This window comes from Falco peregrinus, chromosome 6, assembly GCF_023634155.1.
Source record: "Falco peregrinus isolate bFalPer1 chromosome 6, bFalPer1.pri, whole genome shotgun sequence".
In the NCBI taxonomy this organism is placed as follows: Eukaryota; Metazoa; Chordata; class Aves; order Falconiformes; family Falconidae; genus Falco; species Falco peregrinus.
In genome coordinates, this window is record NC_073726.1 from 14341520 (window position 1) to 14368725 (window position 27206).

Sequence of the window (27206 nt, forward strand, 5' to 3'; positions counted from 1 at the left end):
TGATTGTATATTCAATAGTCACAGCACAAGACTTAATATGTCTCTTTCTGCACAAGGTTATATAAGAAACTGCATACAACTTACATTATTATACAGTACAGATGTGCACAGACACAATTGCACACCTTCAAGTAAACTCAAACCCAGCAGCTCTTCAGCAGTAATCAATGGCTTAGTATGTTAACATGGCACAAGTTAAAGCAAAGCCAAGTAGTTACACAATGTTGCAAATAATTTCCAATAGTTTCCTATCTTTTCCATCTTCCTGTAAGCCTTTTCAATAGTTTCTACAGAAATGTCATTGGATCAGAAGAGACAACTGCTCACAAAAAAATGCCACGTCGCCCACAGAAGTATGATTCATAATACAAAGAAGCTGTATAGGTTAGGTTCAAATCAATTTGTGCATACCATTTTGCAAGAGTGTCTACACAATCCTCAGTCAAAGGGCTTTCTAGTGTACTCTTCTGGCTTTGTACTGTTAAACATATTCGTCAAGTACACACATTGCTGATTTAAATGTAATTAAACTCCTTTGAACAAATAACTTGGCTAATGCATCAAGTTTTTAAAGTATAGCCTTCCTGAAGTAGTCACGAGGGGCTAACATTTCTTAAATTAATACAAAGAATTATATTAAAGTTATGGGTAGATCATTTTTTCCTTAAATACTATCTAATATTTGTGTTATTTCTGACCATTGCCAGTCTTCGTGCATCTCATAAAAAACCTAAGGGATGGTAGAACAAATGAAGTATATATGGATACTTCCTGCAAGGCAGCAACTTAGTAAGAACATTACTTTTAGCCTACAGTTCCCCCATGCAACTCCAGAGGGTAAATTACTGAAAAGCTGAAGAAACTGTCAGAAGGCTTGTACTTGTGTGCATGCAGATGTGTAGATACAAATGTAAAATAAGTCTGCCAGAGAACTGTAAAGCAAACTAAAATTTCAAAACTAGAAAACTATTTTTAAAAACAAATATTCCCTTACAGGCACATCACAATACCCTAGATATACTTTAATCATTGCACAATAGAATTTTTGTTTCAACCACGTTGTAATGTTTGGGGCTCTAAGTTTTCTTAGCAGTGTGGGTCATGCTATTCAGACCACATATCTATGTTCCCACATTCAAAATGAGAACGTTACAAGGTTAGATGTATAACGTCGAATATATTTGATTTAAGCTATTAGGTGACTCAAAAAATGACATGTGACAGTAAAGATTACACTGTATTTCTGTACTTTGAAAGTATGTTAGTTAGAAAGTGTGACCACACAATGTAATTATCTGTATTCTAATCAGAGATGCCTTTAAAAATATCAACATTTCTGACTGTATATATAAAAAATGCATATTGGCAGTTTCAGGCAACTAACATAATCATGTGTTGGATACCAAAATCAGACATCAGAATTCAGAGCTAAATCTGAAAGTATCTTATTAATTTTCCCTCAATCATTCGGTAATTTGACATGATTGCCAAGGTTATTAAAAACAAACAAAAAAACCCCACGGACTGTATTCATTCCAGTAAAATTTTAGAAGAAGAAAGGAAGTGTTTGCCATAAATAACTGTATAAGGGCATGAACAGGGCAGGCACTCTCTTTAGAACTCTTTACATTTTTTTCAGAGGTCGAATTTCTTAAATTCAGAGGCTTGCACCTTGTACCAGTCACGTGAACAGATCTAGGTCCCTTGAGTTACAGGTTTTTGATACTTGATGAAGGAACAAGATCCATAAGAAAAATATCAGGCTGGACAGTGAACTAGATTTCATATAACAGAAAAAGATAAGGAGAAAGTATGAAGTTGTGATTTTGGAAAGAAATGTTAGAGGACTGAACGTGCAACAGAAAACTAACAGTAGATTTTTGAAGACAAATATGAAAATAAACCACAGGAAGGAGGACTAGCCGATGGCACAGTCTGAGTGAAGCTGTTCTTGATACTGCTACACAGATTGACTGAGTGAGTAGGTTTGAGTGAAGGAGTTGAAGTCAAGAGAACTCACTCCACTGGTATCAGCAGGCTCCATTCAGGCCACTATGGCAGTCCTCATCCCTCTTCCTTTCATCCTGGCTGAGAATCCTCCTCATTTCACTGAACAGTACCATTTCCCATTTCTCTAAGAATCTGTGTCTGTATCCACCCCCCCCCCCCCTCCACCACCCCACCCCCCCCCCGAGTTTTATTTAACCAGTCACATCTATGCCTGCCTTAAAACAATAAAATATATAGAGCCTCTGCACCCTTCTTGTAACTGGCAGGAGCAAAGCCCATCAAGTGTATTAGTGCTAATGGGAAGGCAGTGGATTGAGGAGAGGCTCAGGAACTCTGGGACCATTAGAGTAATTGCAAGCAGTGAAAATGCATGCACACACACAGCTAAAACATAAGGGAAACTATTTACTTTTGCTTATTTAAGCTGTGCACAGGGAGTACGCAGCTTTTTAATGCAAATTAGTTACAGCCCAAATACAGTGTAAGGCATGTTAAACATTGAAGCACAAGTCCAAATTTTATTATCTAGTGTTCAGACCTCATGGCTAGTCAGAATATATGCTAACAGAACATTTTCAAAAGCAAACTCTACCCTCATGGAGGCTGTCATTACTGGATTTAAGTATTTACTATACTTTGAACTAGTGCTTCAAGATTTTTTTTTGGTGTACGTGTGACCATGTTTACAGGAGTTTCTATCAGTTCAGGGTACTAACTAGAGGGACTAAAACATTATCACACTATGGTGGTCAAATGTTTGAAAGCAAGAAATCTCCCATTGCTTCAATTTCCTTCAAATACTTAATATTTTCCTTTGGGGAAGTAACTTGTGTTTTATCATAATGATTTCTATTTGCTTCTGGAGCATGTGTCATGCTCTTCAATTATTTTCAGATGATTGTGTAATTATTAGTGAGAATGGGGTTTGGCTAGTCTTTATTCGGTTTGGGGTTTTTAATAAGAATTTCTGCTTACCTTCAGGTGAAGTACCTGGCTTTTGAGAAAACGCAGAGCTTATTTTACTCTTCTTACTGCTGTTGCTGTTGACAGACAAGGTGGACTGAATTTTTCTGTGCATTTTTTCTGAAACAGGAGCTGAAAGTTTTCTGTTGTCTGCAGGTGTGTGCTTGACCCCATTGTGAATTCCACTTCCATTACTCAGACCCACGTGGCCGTTTTGGATTTTGCCACTTTCTTCCTCACACCTTTCCAGTACTGAAGTATTTGGCTGAGGCAAACGTTGAGGTTGTGCTTAAAATGAAAGAAAGAAAGGGTTAATTTAAATTGGAAATTTATAACTGAACACCTTAGGCTACACTGGGAATGCAACTTTAGCTGCTTTTACTGATCAAAGATCAGGCTGAAAAGTTAACCTTTCCCTATGAAAACAAGAAAGCAAAAAATCTCTATATTAAAAAGAATTACTAGGTATTCAAAAAACACCTCATGTCTGCATGAGGCCTAGATTCCCCATTCGGCACTGCACGGAAGGTTTGCAAGGCTCTGTGAATTGCACAGAGAGAATAAGGCAAGCAATTTGAAGGAGATAATGAGAATAGGAGAAAAAGTGAGATAAACTTGGGTTAAGGGAGCCAGATGAAGAATGGGGGAAATGCAACAGAATGAGAGAAAAAGGTATGGGAGGGAAGATACAGACTGCAGCAACAGAAGTGAAGGGGCAGCTTGGCCAACCTGCCAGTCTTCAGAAAATAACCTGAGTGACATGTTAGGGGCCCCCCAACACCCAGCCACAACAGAGCAGTATATTAGAGAAGATTAGAAGTATCCAGGTAACTAACCAGACTTTGAAATTAAATTCATAAAGATTGGGGATTGCAGGGAAGAACAAAACTAATCAAAATCTGATTTTGTGGAGGAGGAGATCCAGTAACCAGAAGGAACATGTATTCACACACTCACACAGCTGTGGCAAGCCAGAGTCCCCCCCTCCATATTCCTCAATTCAGAATCACAATTTTAAAAATGCCTGTAATGGGCCAGTTAGAGCTTTAATGGCAACAAACTGAAATGGTCAAAGGAAAAAAAATACAAAACCTGTCAAGGCAGGCATCTGTAGTGGCCTGGTTAAGACTCCAAGAGCATGTCTTATAAACATCCTAATGAGAGCGCATGAACTTGACCTCTCATAGTAGCTGAGCTACTATATTATAAAGGAGCATATTTTTAATAACATGGAAAATATATTGTCTATATATTTAAAGTCTGTATCTAAAGAAAAGAAAAGCCGCAGGATTTTTTTTTCATGCAAAGCTTGTTAATAAAAAAGTGGTTTCCAATTAAATATTCTTATTTAGAAAAAAATGCAGACTTCGTTCAAAAACTAATTAAACTATACACATAGTAACACAACAAGATTTCATAATCAAAAAGTATCAGCCCAATCACTTCTCCTAATCAAAACAATACTGTATCATGCTTGGATACATGCAAAGAGGATTTCAGACAGTCCAATCTTCAAGTATTTATAAATCTAATAACAAGGAAAAAGCCCAGATTGCCATGAACACTCAGCTGAAGAGAGATTAGACAGTGCTAGCAGTAAAGAAAAACAGTGCTGCAGTTCATACTCTTTTCAGATCATTCACATCCATTTTCAGGTGATTTCACAGTAAAGCTTTGTATGTAGATTACACTGTGTCCAAGATTACGATACCTATAGAAAATTACAGTTAGCTTCCCCTAAAAGAACAGTCTTCACTGATCACTCCAGGTACAAGTTACCAAACTTTTAGATAAATACTACTGGGACACACTGACCAACATGGTCTCTAAAAACACTCTCGGTTCTGAATTTGCCTAACAAAGCCTCAATGCTTCCCTTTTATCAAGGACACTGATACCATTCTCAGATTGCTTCCTCCAACCATCATAAACTTGTCCAGATTAAATTTCAGATAAATCTTAAACTCTAAGTCCTGGTCACATTCACAGGCAAAAAGAGATACTTTCCATAATATTTTAAGATAAACTGGTTCATTTTTTCTTGCCATTTGATTGTTTTAATCACAACAATTGAAGATACCTAGACTGCTGATATCTCTTATGAAGAGAGGCCGAGAGGCTTGGAGTTGTTCAGCCTGGAGAAGGCTTCGGAGAGACCTTATTACGGCCTTCCAGTACCTTAACGGGGGCCTGCAAGAAAGCTGGAGAAGGACCTTTGACAAGGCCATGTACTGATAGGACAAAGGGTAATGGTTTTAAACTGAAAGAGGGTAGATTTAGATCAGATATTAGGAAGAAATTCTTTACTGTGAGGGTGGTGAGGCACTGGAACCGGTTTCCCAGAGAAGCTGTGGATGCCCCATCCCCAGAAGTGTTCAAGGCCAGGTTGGACGAGGCTTTGACCAGTGGAAGGTGTCCCTGCCCATGGCAGGGGGGTTGGAACTAGATGATCTTTAACAGGGGTCCTCCCAACCCAAACCATTCTGTGATCTATCTAGGTTAGAGTAACCCTGATTGAATCTACTTTACTAAGTGGTAATTTTGTGTTGCAGGAAAGAAAGGGGGGGCTGGGGGAATATTCATGCTTCAGTGTCTCCAAAAGTGTTGCAGGAGAGACAAAGAACATTGCCTTCCATTACCAGTAGTAGCCATGAACCACCAAGCCCACAGAGCAGAAGCACAATGCTATCTGACACCTAAACAACTAACTGTTGCCCAGAAAGTTTTTCACTGCCAATGTTAAAAAGTGCTTCTCCTTGCAATTTTGCATTACTGTTTGCAAAAACCTATAAACAGAAGCATAAGCAAGGCACTTTCCTCACTCTGGAATCCAATTTGTAGTATATATTCTGTTAACATTTCCAGACTTTCGTAAAGGCCCCCAAATAAATTATTATGGAGTTTTCCTTTACATGAATCGGATTCACTAAAAGTACACTACCAGGAACCATTTGCATAGGTCATCTTTCTAGATACATGCAAAATTCTTTTTTTTACAAATCAAAAGGTATCCCTTCTATTTTAAAAAACAGTCAATGTAGACTTAACCACAGTCAAGAATAAAATCTTTGGCAACATCAGAAATCAAAATTATACTCTCTAAAATTCAGTGTTCGTAGCCATAGTTCCCCATAGATTTATTTTCATTATCTCACTCAAAGGTAAATTGTAGTATTAAGGAACAGCCTTTTTCACATTCCATGTAACAATGTGTCCTCAAACTGTGCTGCCTATGATTCCCAACTGTGCCATGGTGCATTGCAATTAGAATTACCTAGAATTACTGGGGAGGGTTAACCTTCCTCAATAAACAAAAGCAATAAGACTACACAAAAAATTCTGTATGTCTGGATGCAAGTTTCTAAAACTGACAGTTATGACCTTTTCCAAGCCAGCTAAATTGGTGGTGGCAGCTTATAATTGTTTGTATTTTTTTAGTGCTTTGCTACCATACAGTAACTTGACAAATTATCCAAAATTCAGTCTTTAAAATCAGGGCTATTTCTGTCAAACTGTGGGTGAATGGGAAGTCTTGGGGAATCTAAACAGTTACATGTTTTTACTTTTACTATGATTTTTGCTAAGGATTTTGGGAGGGTGGGTTTTTTTGTTTGTTTGTTTGTTTTTGTTTTGTTTCAATTTTCTATTAAATAATCCTGTTCCCAAAGTACTCTTACTTCAGTCTTTTAGCATTAACATACAACTTTTTAGCTGACTGGCTTTACAGTATTCACATGTGATATGCAGGTCAAATCAAAATGGAATAAAACCCCAAATGGATTAGTTATCTCAATTTAAATTTATTTTAACTTTATTGATAATTTTGCACTAGGGAGACTTGAATCTTATGGTTAAAACACACTTGAAACCAATTAGGAACCATATGACCGCATTCTAGCATAAAGAACAAAAGCAATTGACAGTTCCAAGATTAAGCCACAACCACTCAGTTTAAAACAGAAATATTTTTACCTTATTTTTTAAAGGTTGTGTATATCTAAAAAAAAAAAAAAAAAAGGTGTAATATGGGGAACGACACAATGCTTCTTAAAACACAGTGATACCCAGGGACTCTCACTCTCTCTTTAATGATCCACTGCTCTCATTCAGCTGTCTTTCTTTTTTCAAATCTTTACATATGTGACAGCTCTCAAAAGTAGACCATAGACCATCTGGCATTTTCCGAGGTGTAACTTGTGCAAATTCAGCTCTACTGGGAACACAATGCTATCTTCTGCCTGCGTTATAAAAGATACAATAGAATGTAGAACTTATGAGTTGTTTTGAATTATTCATTTTTTGCCTGTATATTCAAGAAATTTTACAAACTCTGCATTTTGTACTACATAATCACATGCGTTAAAGGTACAAAGAAACTTTTTGACACCTCTTTTCTACAGAAAGATGGCATTTTGTTTGATATGTGAACATTCAGCGCCTGTTATATCATTCTAAACAGGCCATGTGCTGCTACAAAAGATCCCATTTTACACTCTATGTATGAGCAAAAATTTTATTCTTGATATTCAGTAACTAATGCAATACACATCAAAATTTCAAATATGAGTTGGATGAACATTCAGCATCTTCAAATCAGGATGGCACTGGTCACTTACTATATGTTAAAGATTTTTTTTTTTTTAAATCATTTCTTACACAACATAGAAAAATTGTCATTTCAAACATCCACAATGAATAGTTTCAAATGTCCTAAGAAATACTGTGCTTTTTAGGTTAATATGTTTTTAATCTTTGGCAAAACCAGTAGATTTAAGTCAGTATTTTATACAGTGCTAACACTAGTGGATTTTCAATAAGAATGATAAATATTGGATTAATGATTCAATAGACTGAATCTTTTTTGATAGAAAACTAGCAGATAATGTAGCTAGTAATAACTGTACATGAATCTGCTGCCTGTGGAAAAGCAATAAAAAGGCAATATATTGCTATAGCATATAATCTATTAGCATGTTTCACTGCTTCCTTGTCACTGGTTTCCTCGCAAAGTGGGCCTTATTACAATAACTTCTGCTGTTATTTAACTGACTTTACATAATGATTTAATTGTGAGGTTACTATCTGGTGAATAAATATTTGAGTACTAAACATTTACTATGGTTTTGATGGTTTTGAAGTAACTATGTACATTCTCATTCAGACTGTAAAATCCTTAGCACAGTTTAAATGAATATGCATGTATAAATGCAAGCTTACAACACATTGTTTACACCTTGCAAAGTAACAGCTATTCTTAGGATAAAAATCCTGATGCATTGAAAAGAAAAATGTATGTCAACACAGGGAAATTCTCAACCAAAAGAGGACAGTCTAAGCTATCATTAGGGATTTTGGAGAAAACACAAAAACAAACATACACGGAATACAGGCTCCTCAGAGTCAAAGTGAATCAAAAGAAAACATCAGGAGGGAGAGAAGAATTGAGACAGCTAATTAGTAGCCTAATCACATCAAAAGCGATTCCAAGGCAGCTGATACAGATGCCTGTGTAGTTTGGTAGGCTGGCCAATGCCACCAGTGGAAAAAATACCGTCCGGTTTACAGCCTGGGACATCCAACTGCATACCCAGAGAGGCAAGAACGCTGTTTTCTTTGTTTATGACACAATAGCTTATGACATCAGATCAGGCCACAGAAGCAGTATTTTTGCAGGTGGACTAGGGAGGCATAAAATGCGTAACTCCTGGGTGTGAAAAAATGTAACCTTTAGTATTTTCAAACACTGAGAAAACACAAAGCATTACTTCGTTTGAAAACACCCTCAGCACTTCTCTGCCTCCCCAAAATGCTTGCAGCCACAATAACAGTATGAGCTCTTTTTAGGAAATACAGAGGTCCTGCTTGGGTCCGTTAATGTAGAAAGCCAAGATCTACATGCTAATTTGAGCTGGGCAAATTGTCTGATCTCAGTGGTAGCTGCTCCTACTCCCTCTGCACGGATCACACGGAAGAGACCACATGCAAGGGAGGTAAGAGTCAGGCCTCTTTTTTATCAGTGCTTCTCCGTAACACAGACCTAAGCTTGAGGGGTAAAATAAAGCAGATGACAGATAGTCATGGATTGCACAGTAAAACTAGGGGCTGCCTGGATTCTAGAGTAAAATTAAGGTGATTCCAAATTGCTTCTGGAAAAAGACATAAATTCGGAGATATAAAAGGCAACATTTCCAACTGACTAGCAAAAACTCCCACCTTTTCAAAAATATTACAAATTGTATGCATTCATACGCTCAATAAGCATAAAATTTCAGTGAAGCTTGGAGAATTCAAATATCTCAATCTCTATCCCTCCCCACTTTTCTAACTAAAATCCTGACTAGTCTCTACATGATCTTCAAACTACATCAATAGTTTGCTCTGCCTAGCTATCCAGAATATTAACATTCAGATTACAAGATGTACCTCTGAGTCAACCTGTGAAGTGGCTTTTGTCAGCAATTATTTTTGAATATTTACTAGGACATAAATAGCATATACTGCAGCTTCCATATCACAGAAGGCATACATTAACTAAATAACAAGGTACCATCAAGGTACAATCTATCTTTTAAAATCAATTTTTTACACTGAATTTTTTATACCATGCTGACTTTACAAGGAAAACAAAGTACCAACTAACAGCATCAACCACCTTTTTAGAAATGCTTCTTGTAAGACATGAGGACATCTTCAAAATGAATACAATATATTATTATGAAACAGGATGTCCTTTGTAATGAAAATACTGTAGTAAAATTGCTGGTACGAGTTTTACAGGACCCACATTGAGAACACTTTGTTGAAATACATTTGAGAACACATCCAGGGAACACCAGGTATAACAGAAACGGGGCTGGCAGGGGACAAAGGGAAAAGACATTTTATCCCGTCAGCTCTCAGTCAATGAAGGGCTGAGAGAATGGCAAATGCATGTATGTATGTGTGTTTATGGTTGAGAAGGCGACACAAGTGCATGAGAAGGTGCCACAAGTACTCTTACATCTGTGCAAAGACACCTGCAGTGCTTCCAAAGGAAGGCACTGCAGGACCTTACACACTGCTTGAAGGGTTGCATGAATTGTATAAAGATGTCTTTGACATAGCCAGAAAGAAGCAGTTACTACAGGCAAGCATGAAAAGGGTTGGTAGCCAGAGGTTTACAAAGTTGATAGGCATTCCCACTGAAAATGTAGAGTGAATTTCTCTATTTACAAATCCTCTTTCCTGATGTGTTTTTGCAATCAAGAAATGCCTAGTGCTTTTTTTTTAATGATAGCAACAGCAAATTTTTTATCACTGCTGAACTGAATAAATCCTTAACGTTTTTAATTACCTATCTTTTAACAATTATCTCAAAATCCAAATACTCTTTTTTCTAATTACCATTAGATTATCAGGAAATTCTCCTTGTTTATCATACAAAAAATTTGCCATCATTAGCAATGTTTTTGTGAGACTGCAAATATTACCAGCTGTGCTAAACTTTGCCCATGATCTGGAAAATCCTGCTAGATCACAATATAGTTAGAAATAAACACGATTCATATAATCCAATTATTGTTAAGCCACATCTAAATAAAGTAGAATACATTCTTACTGTAGCTTACAGTTTTTCACTTCTTAAGAACAAACAACAGTAACTTGCCATGACAAATCCAAGAAAAGAGCCTAACACAAAACAGGACATTATAGGTAACAGGCACCCAGACACCAGGTGAATAAATTTCTACATGAAGCTGTGCTCAAAAGTAAGATATTTTACTGCAAGCTTTCCGCTTGCAACATTTATCTATCCATTCTTCTCCTCACACATTCTGCTAGAGGACTGGAAAAGAATTTCAGTGATTTGCTCTTATATTTCACAGCATTACAACTACTTACAGCAGGAGTAATCAAAGCACAGACGTGTGCAATGGCAGGTTAACCCACTGTCACCATTCCAACGTTCCATGGGCATATTTATGGTGTTTTATACATTCATTAATTACTACTGAAGTTATTTATTTTTTTATTTAGGGAGAAAAGCCTAGTTATTTTGTCCTATGTTTTCTACATAGGTAACTTATTAGAGTTAATAGAAGGCATCTTAATCTACTTGATATTTTTTTTTGTTGTTAAATCCTGCTTTATAATGCACAGTGGCTTGCAGAAATTGGATTTGAGAACAAAATAATAAACGCATTAAGAATCAGAGAATTAGGCTTTTTGTTAATTTCTAAAGTGCTGAAAGTGATCTATTTCTCCAACACAAATAATCAGTAATTTAATAAATGTGAAGACAGTCTCCTGAACTATAAAGGATACAAAGGGGTGCAAACCCAATACAATCCCATCTCACTGAGGAACAGAATGCTTTGCTTCTGGAGCTCTAATTATAAAAGGAAGGTTAATTAACCATTAGACGCAAAAAAAGGTAATCCAAGCTGTTGGCATGACAATTACAGCAGTTATACAATTAATACATATTACAACATATGGTTATACCACTGCATAAAGACACACTGTTGTCCCATGGAATTCAAGACATTAAGTCAAATATTTGGAACAGCTTTGGTGCCCCTCACCATTGTGTTACTTGTTCCCAAATCAAATAATAAACATCAAAGAGAAGCTACAAACAACAGGATATCACTTGCTGGATATTGCCTCATAAGCGGCACAGCAGGATGTACCAGACAGAAGAGATAACCTCAGTGCCATTAACAGCCGTAACCTGGGCGAGTGCACAAACAGGTCCTCCTGGCTCCAGCATCGCCTGCTCCCTTCCTCAAAACCCCAGCGACCACTGACAAACTAGACACTGTAATTGCAGGAAAGAACGTGGGATGGTGAGGCAAATAGTTTCTCTGCCTAGCCCATTCACTATTCACCTCTTAGTCAGAAAAAACTCAAAGGTTAAGTTTATTCTCCACTGACCATATACACACTGAGTTTTCAGATGATGAGATTACAGTGCTCAGTTAAGTTGATGTAAATATGCATAAAAACTGGCTGTACTTGGTTTTAAAAAGAACATGAAGGCAAACGCCTGGAATAAGCAATTCCCTTCATGTTCACTGCTCCCTTGATTTCGAGCCCTCCACTCGGATAAGTGACAGAATTTCAGAAGACTTCAAAAAGTGCTCCACCTCAAGTGTGAACCTGACCACCTGCTCTCAAGCGCTCTGTCTATTGTCATCTCTATAACTCTAAGTAATACCCAATGCTACTATTAACAAAACTAACAAGATGCAGAAATAGAAAATATGAGTAAAAACAGAACAACAGCCACAAAGAGAGGGTAATGTAAAAAGGTAGCAAGAAAACACAGAGTATCAGTACAAAAAGAGTAGTGCATACATTGACAACTGAGTTTCTGATCCTGTTGCTACACTTGTTTTCTCTCTGCTATTCTTTCTTGCAACCTAGAGCTGAGTATCAAGTACCAGAAAACCAAAGGAAGAAAGAGAGAAAGCACAGCTGCAAGGAAAATGGAACAGGAGAAACAAATGGAAAGTAACCACAAGGAACAGGCTAAAACTTGGGATTTTACATTATTAAAACAATAGTACGGCAAAAACATCAAAAGAAAAAACAGCGGACAGCAGCCACCCAGAAGAAGACAGCACTGGAGGGGAAGGAGCCAGAAAGGGAAAAAATAACATAGTGAGCTGGGCCACTTCAGTCTGTGAGGGCAGAGAAGTGTAGGGAAGAAGAAACAAAACAACTCAGAAGTAGAACCCCACTAGAGCTAAAGTATTTGCTACAAATCTTGTAAGTAAGAAAATAATTAAACGATAAATCATTAGCTGATAAGCAATGAAATAAAATGAAGATAAACACATTGTACTTATACAGCCATTTAGCACTAAAGCAACGGTTCTCTTCTGCTGAAGGGGGAGCAGAATGCTCCTGAGAGGCTCCTGGAGCCCAGACCAAAAAAAATGACATTCAGCAATAGGGGCACGATGGAAAATGGAAATTTTGTGTCAAAAAGCAGGCCAAGGACTTGAGGGCCACAACAATAACTCTTCATGACCCTGCTTTTTGTTACTACAGGCTGGATAATTAATGAAGTGACTGTCAGCAGGAGAAAAAAAGATGTGGAAATGTAGCAGGGAGTGCAGCAAAAGTCCATCTGTTTCCCGATCCTGAAAAAGCAAAGTGTGAGGAGAAAGAGAAGCACCATGTATCTGCATGGCCAATACTAAACACACTGAGAAGCGTTAGTCTTTGTTACGGTTGTCCTTCAGCTACAGGAATTCCCTCATGACAAGCAGGGTCTAGAAGATGGGCACAGGACCCTCGTCACTGATCTACCTGGCTGCTATGCCCGTGGGCTGGATGAGTGGGGCTTCCCCATCCCAAAGCACTCCAGGGACCCCAGGTCACCAAAGGATTTTGAGTCCAGGCAGAGCTACCATAACCAAAGCTGGCTCTTGGGCTGCTTTATGCCACTAACACACCAGCCTGGCATCAGGATGAACAAGAAATGAGAGCTCTTTTTCCTTTTTTGACCTGTTTTGGTATGTCTTGAAAAGATATGGCAAAATCCCACCCAAAATGTTTTTTGTGCAAGCTGACAAATCAGATTCTTGAGAATATGCCTTGAAAAGTCTTATAAGAGTCCTCAAAAAACCTACACGTTTTTTCCTTCCCTAGATTTAAAACTGCAAGCAACCATGGACTAAATGCTGCATCTCTGCAACAGAGCTCGCTGCCCTTTCCCTTCCACACTCCACAGGCAGTTTAACTCTTGTTTTACACTACGCAAGTAGTTCCATACGCTGAAGGGAAAGTAAATTGTATTTCATGTTATATTTCAGAATGTAAAAACTTATGAACTAAGAGATTTGTGTGTTTAATTCAAAGCTTAATGTGCTTAATATGTAATCATTACCACCAATACTCAGCATAGAGGAAAATGTTTTTTACTTACCTCTTATTTACTGTATTTACCAAAATTATCGAGGAAGTATTTTTTTTTGACTCAGCTGGACAAACCCACCCATCCTGGCCAAGCTTTCATACATGACCTCCATTACATGAATTCAATATGGAAAAAAAAAGAATAATGCTAAGTGAGTTTTTGCCTGCTGCTCACGCACACATCCCTTAAAGCAGTGCAGAAGTCTGATCGCTGACTGTGCCTGGTGAAGACCAAACTTCCTGTAAAAATGATGCACTTAGTTTCCTGAAAGGAAGCAAAGCATAAACCGCTCAAACAATTCACAAGAAAGCTCTGATATCTAAGCCATGCAGTTACAAATCTGTCCTGCCAGAAAAATACAGTGTCACATCAGTGACCAACAGCTATAAGCACAGAAAATCAGAGAAACAAATGCTTTAACACAAAGAAGAAAGCACCAGATTATCTGAAGAAATGGCTAAATGGTCTTAATGGGATCAAATTACCTGTAAAACTTTTTTCTTTCATCCCACAACTGAATTAAATTCTGATTCTCCACCCTGTTCATGAAACAAGGTATAAAGCTCTATGAAATTATTGTGCCCAAATTATTTCAGTACAGCAGAGGCCAGCAGCACCTGCAAGTCCTTATACTGCAGAACTGACTGAATAGCAGAAAACTGGGGTTTATCTTTACCGTACAGAAAAGGAGTATTCTTATTTCAACATGTTTAAAAGCATTCAGCATTACATATGGAATAATTTTCAATCTCTATCAAAATAAAAAAAATATTTCTTTCAATTTACAGAACTATGTATTTTGGCCCACTGAAGTCTATTTAGCTCACCTTCTGTTTAAAAATACTTCTAAGTAGCATTTAAATTTGGATGAGGGCCATGCTTTGAATCAGCTCACCTTGCAACAAGGATCTGTTTTCTGAAAACCTTTTGTATTGTCTTATTTAGGACATATACTTCCCTTTATTTGCACTAACATACAATGCTTACTTATGTACTCTAATAACAATAACAGTCACTGTTTTTTTCCACTGAATGCACACACAGCAGTGAAATCTGTGCTATGCCAACATTATTCACAATACTGAACAGTGTCCATTTTTACATTTAAAAATACTTTGTTACAAGATTTTGTAAACAACCTGAAGGATTTCTCCCAGAAGAAACAGCATTTTACATGAAAGCACTGGAATTTATAGTTGCATTGTTATTTTTTTTTTTTTTGTCCTTTTACAATCCAAGAGCTTCAGAAAGTCACAGCTGAGGCAGCAACCTCCTGTTACCCAGAAAGTACAGCGGCAACTCTTGTCTCATAGAAAAAAGACAGCCACTACATCACACGCAAACAATGTTCCTCTGCGACTTACACAAACCTTCAGCCCCACAAAAACATTTGTGTTGTTGTCAGTGCCAGCAGCTTGACCAGGCTGGTGATGGGTAAGCCAAACTGCTGCCTCCATCCCTTTGTCCTGTGCAGCTGCTTCGCGCTTGGGAAACGTCTCGGCCTCAACTTCTTGCATTTCTTGGCCCCAAACAAAAAAAAAGCTCTCAGGAAACCATTCAAACAACTGTCAAAAGGACAGAACTGCACTTTTTTTGATACATCCTTATCCACTTTACTAAAGACTCTTCCCATCTGCCATTTTATTTGCACCGCTGCCATAGCCCTGTCACTTGGAGTTAATTGCAGCACCCCTTTCTTTACCGTTCCTTCAGCATAACTAGCTACATTTCATTGTGCCATATCGTTTTCTTTGGCTGCTGGAATTAACAACTCACAATGGGAACATCTCCCTACTACCTTATATTTAATTAGTGTTATGTTAATTGAGACAAAATTCCTTGTTTCTGTACAGTACAGTACTGCCAAGACAAACTACTCAAGAATCATCAATATTTTATTTGTAAATACATCCTTTTAATTGGCATTCTCAATTTTGAGTCTTTAACTTTCAGCTTTTGTCAGGAGCTACAGACTCAGACTAGGTAATTTTTTTTGTTTATTCTATGAAAATTTAAATCTTGCATAATCACATGACTCCAGAATCTCACATTTCCATAGTGTGTTTTAATATTGAACAGGTGTTTTTGGTTTTTTTCCTGAATGCACTGTATTTTTTCATGTTTAATTTACTGTTAATTCTCCAATAGTCAAAATACTCATTCTAAAAAGAAGGTTCATTGCTACTTAAAAAATAGCTTAAATGTTGGTGTTAAGATGCAGAAGCTGAAGTGAACAGGCCTTTATACTGAAGCACTTCAAAAAAATCTTGTCAGCCTCTAAGCACAACATTCTAGTCATTGCTTACAGATATGTAATTGTAATAAGAGAAAAAAAAGGGGAAATGGGCAAAAGGACTCTTCAAAAGAACAAACAACAAAAAGAGAAAAAGGAGGGACTAGAGAAAATTATGGAAACAAAGAAGTGGCTTAGAGACAGTAACTACAATGGGGATGTGTCAGTGTTTTCGCTCTCTTCTTGCTCTATAAAGTAAATATGGTAAAAAGGATGCAGAACAATTATTAAGAATGAGAACAAACCTTCAGCACTTTTCCAACTTTGACTCCGCCATGATAGCCATGACTTCTCTTTCTACCATATCATCAACCCATATCCTTTATTTTCTTCCAAAACCACCAAAATTTCTAAAGGATTCTCTTTTTTTAATGATTAAAACTCTGAAGTTTGATTCTGTTATAGTCATTGTGAAATGGATTTCTATCTCTGAGTTTAAGTTTTGAGGGTAAAGTGGATTATTCTACAGGAACCTTCCCTGTGCTATCAAACAAGTCTTCTCTCCTTTTCCGTAAGGACCTGCTCCACAAATATCTAACAAAATACTGATAATAAGACCTAAACATCTTGCCCTATTCCAGCTATCTTAGCAGAATCCCTGGTATGGATGCAGACACGGTAATGAAAAAACCCTCTGTGTAGTTGTTGGGTTTTTTTTCCCTGTTGTCCACGGAGGGAACATAGCACAGCAAATGAGGTCCCTCCATTAGGCTGTTCTCACAAAGCTAGACTAGCAGATGCTCCGTCATACACAAACGCTCAAAACCAAACAGTGATTCATTTAAAACTGAGTTTATCAATTAAACTGTAGGGAAAATGTTCCTCAGGCGTAACACCACCCTACAGACGGGAATCAGATAATCAAGTGGACAAAGAAGTAGACGAAGCAACAGTCAAAGGAAAGGGATGAAGAGAGGAATGGAGGAAAAAAAAGTTAGCTTTTATTAGAATTCCTCCTTTAAAATGGTGTTGTGTGTTGGTTTTTTCCCCTCCATATCTTTCCAAAATCAAACACTGTCTTATTTGTTGTAAATACATAAAACTCACACTAGTTTCAAGTTTCCAGGTCTTGATCCAGCACAGAGCAGTTTACGGAATGGCTGTGATGAAGACTGTTACAGAACATATAGATCTTTACAACTACTTCAGATGCATGAATGTACACTTTATAGCAACTTTATAGAGCGATTAGTGTATAATCCCACCGAGAGATCTATTCCCATATAAAAGTATTTCTCAATACTGATTTTACATTATAAATATGACAGTGACTATTATCACTAAAAAGTCAGCACACAGTAAAAAAAATTATATATATATTGAGGTAGGGAAATAGTTTATAAAGTCATAGTTACAAAGTCAGCTAGGAAATACTAAATTATTAAATGAGCTGGTGTAATTTAATGAAATTACATGTATGAGAACTGTATGCGTGCTACCAAACTTAGCTCTGTATCCTGCCTCACTACCCAAATATTTTTTTTATATCACCTCTGTGGAAAAACTCGGTTTGATCACTCAGACAAACCTTTCCAGGCAGGCTTATCCCAAATCTCACCAAAACTTAACATTTCCTTAATTTTGAAATTCAAGCAAAAAGAGCATTGTTCACTAATCTCTTCTATTTCTGAAATGTAAAGACCTAAAAGATGTTCACCCTGGTTTGACACTGCTCTTATGGCCAATTTTGGTCAGCATAAGTCTTCCATTGCTTTTCTGTTAAAATGTGAATTTTATTTTAGCTTGCAACTTAGAGAATGCAGTTAAAATACGCATCTGTCTTAATAAAGAAAGAAGATGGGGAAAAGGTACATACCTTCTAAATGGCTAAGAGGTTTTATTTTTGAAGAAAAACGTAATTTCAGAGCTATCCATACCTGAAGGCAGGCTTGCTCCTGCTCTGCTGAGGAACAGGCAAATGGCTTATACTGTCTCCCAGGGGCAAAAACTTGCCCTGAAGGTCAAATCTGACTCATAGGCCACATATTTTATAGGCTTACCTAACAGTTTGCTCTACTTGACTTGTCTCAAAAGCAAACTTCATAACATTTTATGCAAACATTATACAACCTAAAGTCTGAGCTGTAAATCAATAAAACTCACTGTTTTGAAGGTTGAAGAACCTCTGCAACAGGAAAGTCTCTTCATTGAAATTCTGCTGTAATTAACATTAGCATTGCTAAATCCTACAATTTTCTCTAAACAAGTTTCGTAATATTTACAGCTTCAGTTTGAAGTAAAAACATGATAATTGGGATACTGCATAGAAGAAGGGAAGTAGGTTTAAAAGTAATGTTTAAGTCTCCGATTTTCATGGGTCCAAACATAAAACTCAGATTTTGAAAGTTCCTGTGTTAGAATGCCATGGGTTTGCATTTCATGATCACAAACTTCAAGAGCAGTCTTCATACAAAAACATGTTTGTCACACACCGGAACACTACAGTTCATTTAAAAATAGTTAAGTCTCAGGTGCAAACAATTCATCATCCTCTTAAATCAAGCCTCAATACTTCTGGAGGCCTACCTCACCAGTATAATGAGTTAAAAAAAACAGTATTAGAAATAGCCTGAGTGACCACAACTGTTTGACATCTGAATGTTTTTCAAAGGGATCCTTTGGGTTTGGATCATGAAGAATTTTTATTTTGTTTTTAAAGAGAAAACAAAAAAACACCACTACCACCACAACAACATACGAATAGGTCACAGGCTCCTATTTTTCCTTGTCTTTTATAAAAATACCTTTAAGGAAAGGTACTTGCGGGTACTTTTGCACTGCAGATATTATTACCAGAACGCAGAACAACTATGTAGTATTCAGACCTTTCTTTCCTCTGGACAGCTATTTAAAGAAGAAAAACATTTAACCATAATTACTTAGCTACGTTCTGTGTTGTGACCATGAGCCCCTCTTCATCTTTTACTTTTTTTTATTAGTAAATACAAAATTCAGAAGATTAAAACTGTTCTGGCTCTCTAAATTTTGAAGATTTCATTATTTTGATGTACACACAATATACAGTACTAGTTTTCAGCTGTATAAATTTACTCCAAGCATACTACACACATGACAGCAGCTATAAATTAAAATTTTAAAAAAGAAAGACTAAGAGAATTTTTGCCACGGTGTAAGTTCAAGACATTTTTGACAGAAAATAGGCTCCTAAAAGTACAGCTTCCATGACGATACTTTCATGCACTTTGTAGGTGTTTCCTTTGTTAAAATTGGCTAACTGAACACCGTTAGTACTGAAAATAGCAGACTGAAACCACATTGACTCATTGGCTTTGTAGTATATTATTTCGCGTAGAATGTAGTTGGTTTTATTACTCTTCCTCTTTAAGGAACCACTACAAATAAATTGTACTCTTCCCCCTATATGAGGAACTAATCAGGAAAAGAATATAAATATTCTTTCCCATCTAGGCATAACAGCACATTATTTCTGAGACAGTACCAATACAACAAAGGAAAATATTCTGAAATTAAGATACAATTTACTTCAGTCTCAAACACAGCAAGCATAGTAGTCTTCACATTACTTGAAGAATTTCACCTTTGGCTGATACTGATGGTTCCTGACATTCAAACTTTCCCAGCCTCAGACCATAAATTCAGATGTTGCTCTGAGAGTCAGAAGTAAGGTAAAACAGAAAATGAAAGGTTCCAGGTAATTCTGGCTACTAGTGATATACAGAACGCACGCATGCATCTGTCTTATGGTCATCTGGTGCAGTCTGAAGTTCTCACTGAGGTTTCACTACTGTTCTGTGAATGGATCAACAACATCAAGTTTATTTCTGCACATGGAGTCACCGCAGAGGATACAAATTCCTCACCCTATTGCAGTCCATCATTAACTGCATTGCTTCAAAACATTCAGCCTAGAGTTTAAGGGAAAAGGCTACACAGAAAACATCACATCTCACAGCAGCTCTGCTTACAAGCAAGACTCAGGTCATTCCACAGGTGACTTCTGTGAACACTGAAGACCCAGTCTTAAACTCTGAAGACTGTAACTGTAAAGATACAGCTATCTGTGAAAATGCCTCTCTACCCAGGAGAGGGTGAAATGAAAATTAAATGACAATGCTATGGTTGTGCAACAACGAGGTGTGACATGCCCTGGATGGAAAATTGTCTCAGCTGAGAGGCTTGATCCCAGAAATTCCTAGGGGAAATCAAAATGATGAGTAGATACACTTGCAGCAAGAAAAGGTCTAACTTACTGCAGAAGCCTTCCAGGTAAAGACTGGGAAGAGTGCATCATCTTTATCTGTTAAAAAAAGGACCTGGGAAATCTAAAGAACCCCAGCTGAACCATCAAAACTCAAGCGAACAGTAGCAAACATGAGCTCCAGCAAACTCTCATTAGTTCTTTGGAATACTGAAGATATTTGGTCTCTTGGTATCCTGACAGCACTGATTTCTCATTTTTATTTCTCAGCCTGCTGCAAGACCACTATTACTCATTCTTCTCCTCAGCTTCAACTGGAACATTGTCAGTAGGAGTAAATTATGGGTCCTTCACAGGCCCTCGTACTTCTGATGCACAACACCCTGGCCTGCCTGTAAGCTAAATGAATTCCAAAATTTTGTTAAATAGCATAATTTTCACTACCACCTTTAATAGATGCTTTATCTTGACTGGCATGAACATTCTGAATGTGCTGTACAACATACTTAGTTAGCTTTCTTCCAGTTTATATAAGTCTTATTTCACTATTTAGTGGCTGAAAACTTGCTCCAGCGTGACCCCAGTAGACAGCTATGAAGAAAATTAACTCTTTCCCAACCAAAACCAGGACAAAATTATTACAATAAATCACATTTTACCTCCTGGGTTCTGCTAAGGGAACTAGTTGATGCACAGTAATTTCAAAGAACATTTTCAAAAATGCATGTGCTGTCAGCCATCTTACAGCTGGTTGGGAAGAAGTCAAAACACCACTAGGCTCCTCAGAAGGTGTGAGAGGAGTTTTTTGAGAACTTTTGGAACAGAAGTAAGAGATCTGCCAGGTCAGGGGAGAAACAGAAGTAGTACAAGCTAGTTCTCTTCTGGGGAAAGGAGTAGAAAATCTCTCTGGGAGAGGAGTTCTCAGGGAGGACCTTCACACCTTCATTACTTCTACTGGCCAGATTCCTCAAAGATTCATCCTGTTTGAAGAAGGATCTAAATATCAAATAGTGCATTTCTGTATTTAGGTGTTTCACTGATGAAGGTTTTGTTCATTCATAGGCTTAAACTTTTCTATACCTGGGTATATTCGTAACATTATACATAAATCACTTCTTTAACTAAAAGAACACACTCTCAGACTCAACAATAGATTTTGAATAATTTCCATTAATCTGCACGATTTCTGTACTCACACAGTTACGCTGCAAGAAGACTGTATCTGTCATACTTTCTAGCTTTGAAGAGAAGCACTGAAGTTATCTCAACCACTCTGTACTATTTTTCAGACAAAACAAACACAGTCATCTGAAATCACAATAATTTTAAAATGAGTGTGTACCACAAATTAGCCAAGAAAAGACATTTGGATTAATATCAAACAAAAAGAACAGTTCTAACAGCAGACTATCTTCTTCTTGTTGGGAAAAAAGTCCCAAACCCAAACTGCATAATTTAAACTACGGAAATCACTCACTCACTTAGCCAGAAGGAAAAGGGAATCTCTAGACGTTAACATTAAATAAATAGTCATGTAAAGTAAAAATGTCAACATAAAAATATAGGAAACAAAAAGATAAAAATACCTAGGTTTATAGTTCAATAAAACAAAACACAATAAAGAAGAATGTAGTAAATAAAATCATGGGCACAAGAACATGTAAAATTGTTTAATCCCCGCAGAGCTGAAAGAAGCATCCATTTCTTTAAGAACGACCCTTATCAGGAGGGTGTTTCATGGAGGAGAATGAGGCCATTGAAGCTAGGAAATGATGGATAGCAATGACCTTTCTATCTGTAAAACATGGGCACATTTTAGGTATTTAATCTTGAGAATTGGATTATTATTAATCAATTATTCATGACAATTTGAATCTATGGTAGATGTTTTTTGTTTTCTTAAATATCACATAGCTAAGGTCCTGCTTGAGAACTGGAAAGGAGATTAAATCCTCACAAGCAAATAGTGTTAAAGACTGGCATTTTCTTCCCTCCTAAACATCCCTTCCCCTGCATAACAGCACACACTGATGATAACCTAGTACCCTCTGCAAAAATTCTGCCTAAATGTTCTGAAAACCATCTTTATAGCCTTTTTTTTTTTTTTTTTTTTTAAGGGGGAATAAAGAAATCCTCTACCTTTCCCAAAGAACAAAGCAGGGTATTGTGGTAACATGGAGCAGAAAAAATCCTGTGGCTTCATTCCTGTAGACACAGGTTACCCTGCTGCATTTTTTAACATAAATTCTTCCTCACTTGCCCAAAGGTGAATGGTAACAGAAGCCGAACATCTCCATTACAGGCCACCAGATCATACAATGAAAATAGGCAGAAGGTGTTTGCAGATATTTAAAATGCACTGCCACAGAAGAAGGAAAAGTATATGGAGCCATTCTGAGGGTAAGTTCTTTCGAAAAGCAGAACCCCTGCATTCTGAAATAAAATACAAAATGTGTACGTCTGTGAATGGAAAGGATAAAATAAAATACTTGAGCTGAAATATATTGAGGTTATCCCAATTTGGGGGAACCACTATGGAAAAGAGACTCCCCCTTTACTCAGGTTCTAAAATTGAAGGCTATGGATAGCAATGGCCTCATTGTGAAAAAAGCCAATTTAACACACCTACGAACACCAAATATTTGGCATTCTTCCTGTTCTCAAATACTCTGTTAAAAAATGTACACTTTATTTCTAGTCTAACTGAACTTCCAGACATTACATCTAGTTTTCCCTTTGTCTAACACAGTTGAAGAACTGTCTTACCAATTTTCTGTTCATTGTGGTATCATGCTTCTCAGGGACTATGCAAGCCCCTCTGTACCCCTCATGTTAACACTAAACAGATTGAATTCCAGCAGTTTTTCCACAATAAGGCATGTTTTCAACTACTCCAGCCATTCCTGAGGTATTTGTGGTTCTCCCCTGACCGTTGTCCAACTGAATGCAGTATTCCAGTAACAGTTATGCAAGTGCATTAACAATTAATACAGAAAGATAACATAACTGATTTTTTATTTAGCTCTTCCCTGTTCATATGTCAGTATGTAGTCATCTTTTGACTCTCAAGCTCTCTTCAAAAACAATTAATTCCTTGGTTGAAGCTTCCCGTAAGATTACCCGTTTACCCAGGATATTATGAACGTTTTCATTCGGGTGGAGAAGGGATGGGGAATGGGCTAATTGGGGGGAAATCTCATCCTTGAGAGATTAAAGAAAAGGGGGCTTGAGAAAAGGACTGCAAGGGCAGGGCAAGGTGAACTGAGAACATCTCACTGTGGAAAACAGGGGTAGCATTTCAGTTTATTGATGTTGCCTGGTAAACTGAGTTCACAAGTGCAAATGAGAAATCATACATAATGAAGTCATTACAGAGCCTCTAACACTGGACTTCGTTGTTGGTGTGCCAATAAAACTGACTGATTAATCTACTTCCATATAACAGCAGGATAAAACAGCTGCAAACAAGGAAAACCCTGGAAATTGAACACTGGAAACATTTATAAAGTGAAAAAAACTAAGGCTAACACAAATGGCGTGTGTATCAACTGTGGGGGTGGAAAACAATCTGTATGAGAAAAAAAGAAACTGAATCATTAGAACAAGTGGTAAAGGGTTGTTAATACCCAAGAAAATTGAAGTACGCCCTGTCTAAAAGCATTCAAAGAAAAAGTTTTAAAATAGACTGTACTGGTCAAAACACTGTTTATTTCTAACCTCAAGCTTCTTTCAATATGCAATATTCTGCAAACTTTATAGTCTAGAGGGTTAATAGATCTGGTTGAATCACAGCCAGATCTATAACAGATACTTGTTATTTAAGACGAAATACCTTAGTAATGTTTGCGATAAACAAGTTAATTTGTGCTCTATTTGTTCTATTTTTCAAACTTTAGTTACTAGGTAGATCAGGTTGTAAAACTTCTGCAAACTGCAAGAAGCACTTGTAACTGAGCCAAACACCTTTCCTCCATTTTTTAAGTAGAGCAGACTTCCCTACTCATAGCCACAGCTGATTAAAAAAAAAAAAAAAAAAGCTGCTTTAATTTAATATTTTTTGTTTCTTCCACCTATGGGACTTTAACATTAAAGGTTAAAAAAATATATCATTAATTTGAAACAGAGAGAACTGCTTCATAGCAGCTGCTCAAACAGGTCTCATAATAAAGCCACTACTACACAAAACTCAGGTATTAAGACCAGGAGTTTTCAAAACTTCCAGCTTTCACCTAAACCTGTTTTTCACAAAGTTAAAGGTAAAACTACTAGTGACTCCAGGAGGATCACAGTTTGCACACTGGAGCAGTACATTATATCTCTGAATTTTATCCTAGCTTTGCCCTTTTTCCTGTTACTTTTTTAATTCAGCGGCAGATAACCCTCCCATCACAGAGACATATAACTGTCAAGTCACTTTACCAGGGATTTGCACAATCTTCTTTAATTTCTACTACATACTGAAAAACATTATTTTTTCCTTCCCCGTTTCCACAGTCCAGCCGCTACAGCATGTCCTTGTGGTAAACAGATTAGAGAAAGCGCACCACCACCCTACTGTCCTTTGTCCTTTCTTCCACAGTTCAGGCATGCTGCTAACTGCTATGAAATAAATCTGCTTTGCCACTGGTCTGGGAATAAGGAGACCTCTAGGAAGAGAGAATGAGAAAGAGGCCACTTCAAAAGCAGCAGATGCCATATGCATCTTCCCACGTCCTCAACACAGAGCATGAAACAATTACTTTTCCAGGGATGGTTACATCTAAAATAATAATTTTGGGGATTCAGTAAACTCTCAAACTGTGCAGGACAACTGTCCTTCTTTATAGTCCTTTAATAATTATTTTTAACTTGTCAGATAAATATCTGACGTGCTAAATTCAAGTTTCCTGTAAAGGATCTAGATAATTATTCAATACAATAAGGGTATAAGTATTTACCAAGATTCATTACTTAGAAAAAAAAAGATTAACTAAAATTTGAAAAGAACTTCAAATACTGACACAAAATTCAGAAGCTGACTGTACAGATAAGATTAAAACAACAACAATAACAATAATAAGAAACAGGTAATTCCAGAGAAGATCACAAGTTATGACAACAGCAGGTTCAGAAATATGAATTTACCCCACTGTGTACAACGTAGTACTTGTGCAGTGTAAAGATAGACTGACCCTGAAGTGTGTGGTTGGACGATACCAGAGAGCTGGAGCACCACTCAGCATTTAGTCCATTTGCTTTCTGAATACACCCTATAATCAGAAAACAGTTTCTCATGCTGCCCCTCCCTTGAGCAACTAACGTTCAATTATTCACAGCATTATAAAGCAGTATTAGCTCTAGCAGTTGACAGAAATATTTTCACCTCAGGAGGGTGTAACTGTGGATGATCCTTTGGACAGCATATGATCTTAAATTCAAGGCAGAAAAATGGGAATAATATTGCATATCCTTTTGTTTTAAAGCATCCAAGACATACTATAGGAATATGGATTTGTGAAAACTAATCAAAAAGACTCATTTTCAAAGCATAGGTCTAAAACCTTGTTTTACAGCATTCTTCTAGCTTTGACAGAAATAATTAATTTAGGATTCAAAACTCTTTATAAACTTACACCTGACTAGTACTCAGTGCATATGGAAGCGACTGCTCTCAGTACAGTTTACTCTGCCACTTAAATGTATAACCTGAGAAACCAAGGCGACGACACCTAGCACAGCTGCACACTGCAGCTCACATGCCTACTAAATATACAGATCCCATTACAAATGGTGAGAGAGATACAGAACATTAAGGCTTTAAAATGTAGATGCTACAGAGGTTTATATTATACTGCGCCACTCAAATCACACCTTTCTTTGAACTTACTTATGCATACTGACAGGTGTCATTCTGGGAAGCAAATTCCACAGACATGCATTATAGTTACAACCCAACTGTATTTGACACACATTTAGCCGAGTCAACAGGCAGTATATCCCATTACACTTCGAAGCAAGCCTAAACGGCAGCAATTTCTTCTAGAAATACTTACTTCTGACGAGGTCACCATCAGTGCGATTTCCCCAGACAGACTGGTCTTGTATCTCTGATTGTATACTTTGGTTACTGGGAGGCTGATTTATGTTTTTATCTCCTGCTGCGGTATTCTCTTGGTCAGTTTTTTCTAAAAGAAATTTTAAGATGTTAGTTTCTATGTCGTTTTTCCTCTATGTGAACAAAATTCATCTTTGAAAATTAAAAACAAAAGCACATGAAATATAACTTGTCTTAGCAACTCATGTAGTTTCCTTACAAATAACTGCTAATAAAGTTGATTTTCAATTTGTTTTCTCATCCAGATAAAAATAATTCCTCTTTAAGAAAGTCTTTTAGTCATATTGTGTTTCATCATGTAAAATAATACTCAGCAACTTTTGTAAAAAGAAGTTATGGTTGAGTTGGTTTATATTTAGTTACCTTCCACAAAATTTTCAGATAAAAATTGGAACAGCTTGTCACACAAAAAAGCATGAATTTTTGCCCACATTTATGTGGCTCTGGCATATAAAAGCTATAATAATTCCACAAAAGTCTGTTCTCTATTAGTTACAACTGAACATATAATTAATGACAAATATTGTTGAAACTTTCAAAACTGATCAGTACAGAAATTCAGAAAATGTGTAATAACACCATTACCTATTTTTTATTGAAAAAATTAGCCTTTTAAAAGCCATTCCTGAATAAAAGTCAATGTTTAGTCTATGATGAAAGGAAAAATTATGTCTTCTCTCCAGGTATATATAAGTTGTAGGGAAATTTCCATGGTAAAGTTATTTGAGGGACTCTTAGAAGATAGCAAATCTTGTGG

The 27206-nt window shown here is 36.9% G+C and overlaps 1 protein-coding gene across 6 annotated transcripts in view; it reads right to left on the minus strand.

The window, feature by feature from the left end:
• The window catches only part of MDFIC (MyoD family inhibitor domain containing), a 53741-nt gene that overhangs the window by 13173 nt on the left and 13362 nt on the right, over nt 1-27206 (minus strand). For 5 of the 6 annotated variants that reach the window (XM_013303299.3, XM_055807092.1, XM_013303302.3 and 2 more), the window contains exons 3-5: nt 26388-26519; nt 25527-25604; nt 2986-3261 (exon numbers count right to left, since the gene is read on the minus strand). In XM_013303299.3, coding sequence (XP_013158753.1) covers nt 2986-3261; nt 25527-25604; nt 26388-26519 — 486 coding nt within the window. The remainder of the gene's footprint in view (nt 1-2985; nt 3262-25526; nt 25605-26387; nt 26520-27206) is intronic. The other variant, XM_005242505.4, reaches the window with a different exon arrangement.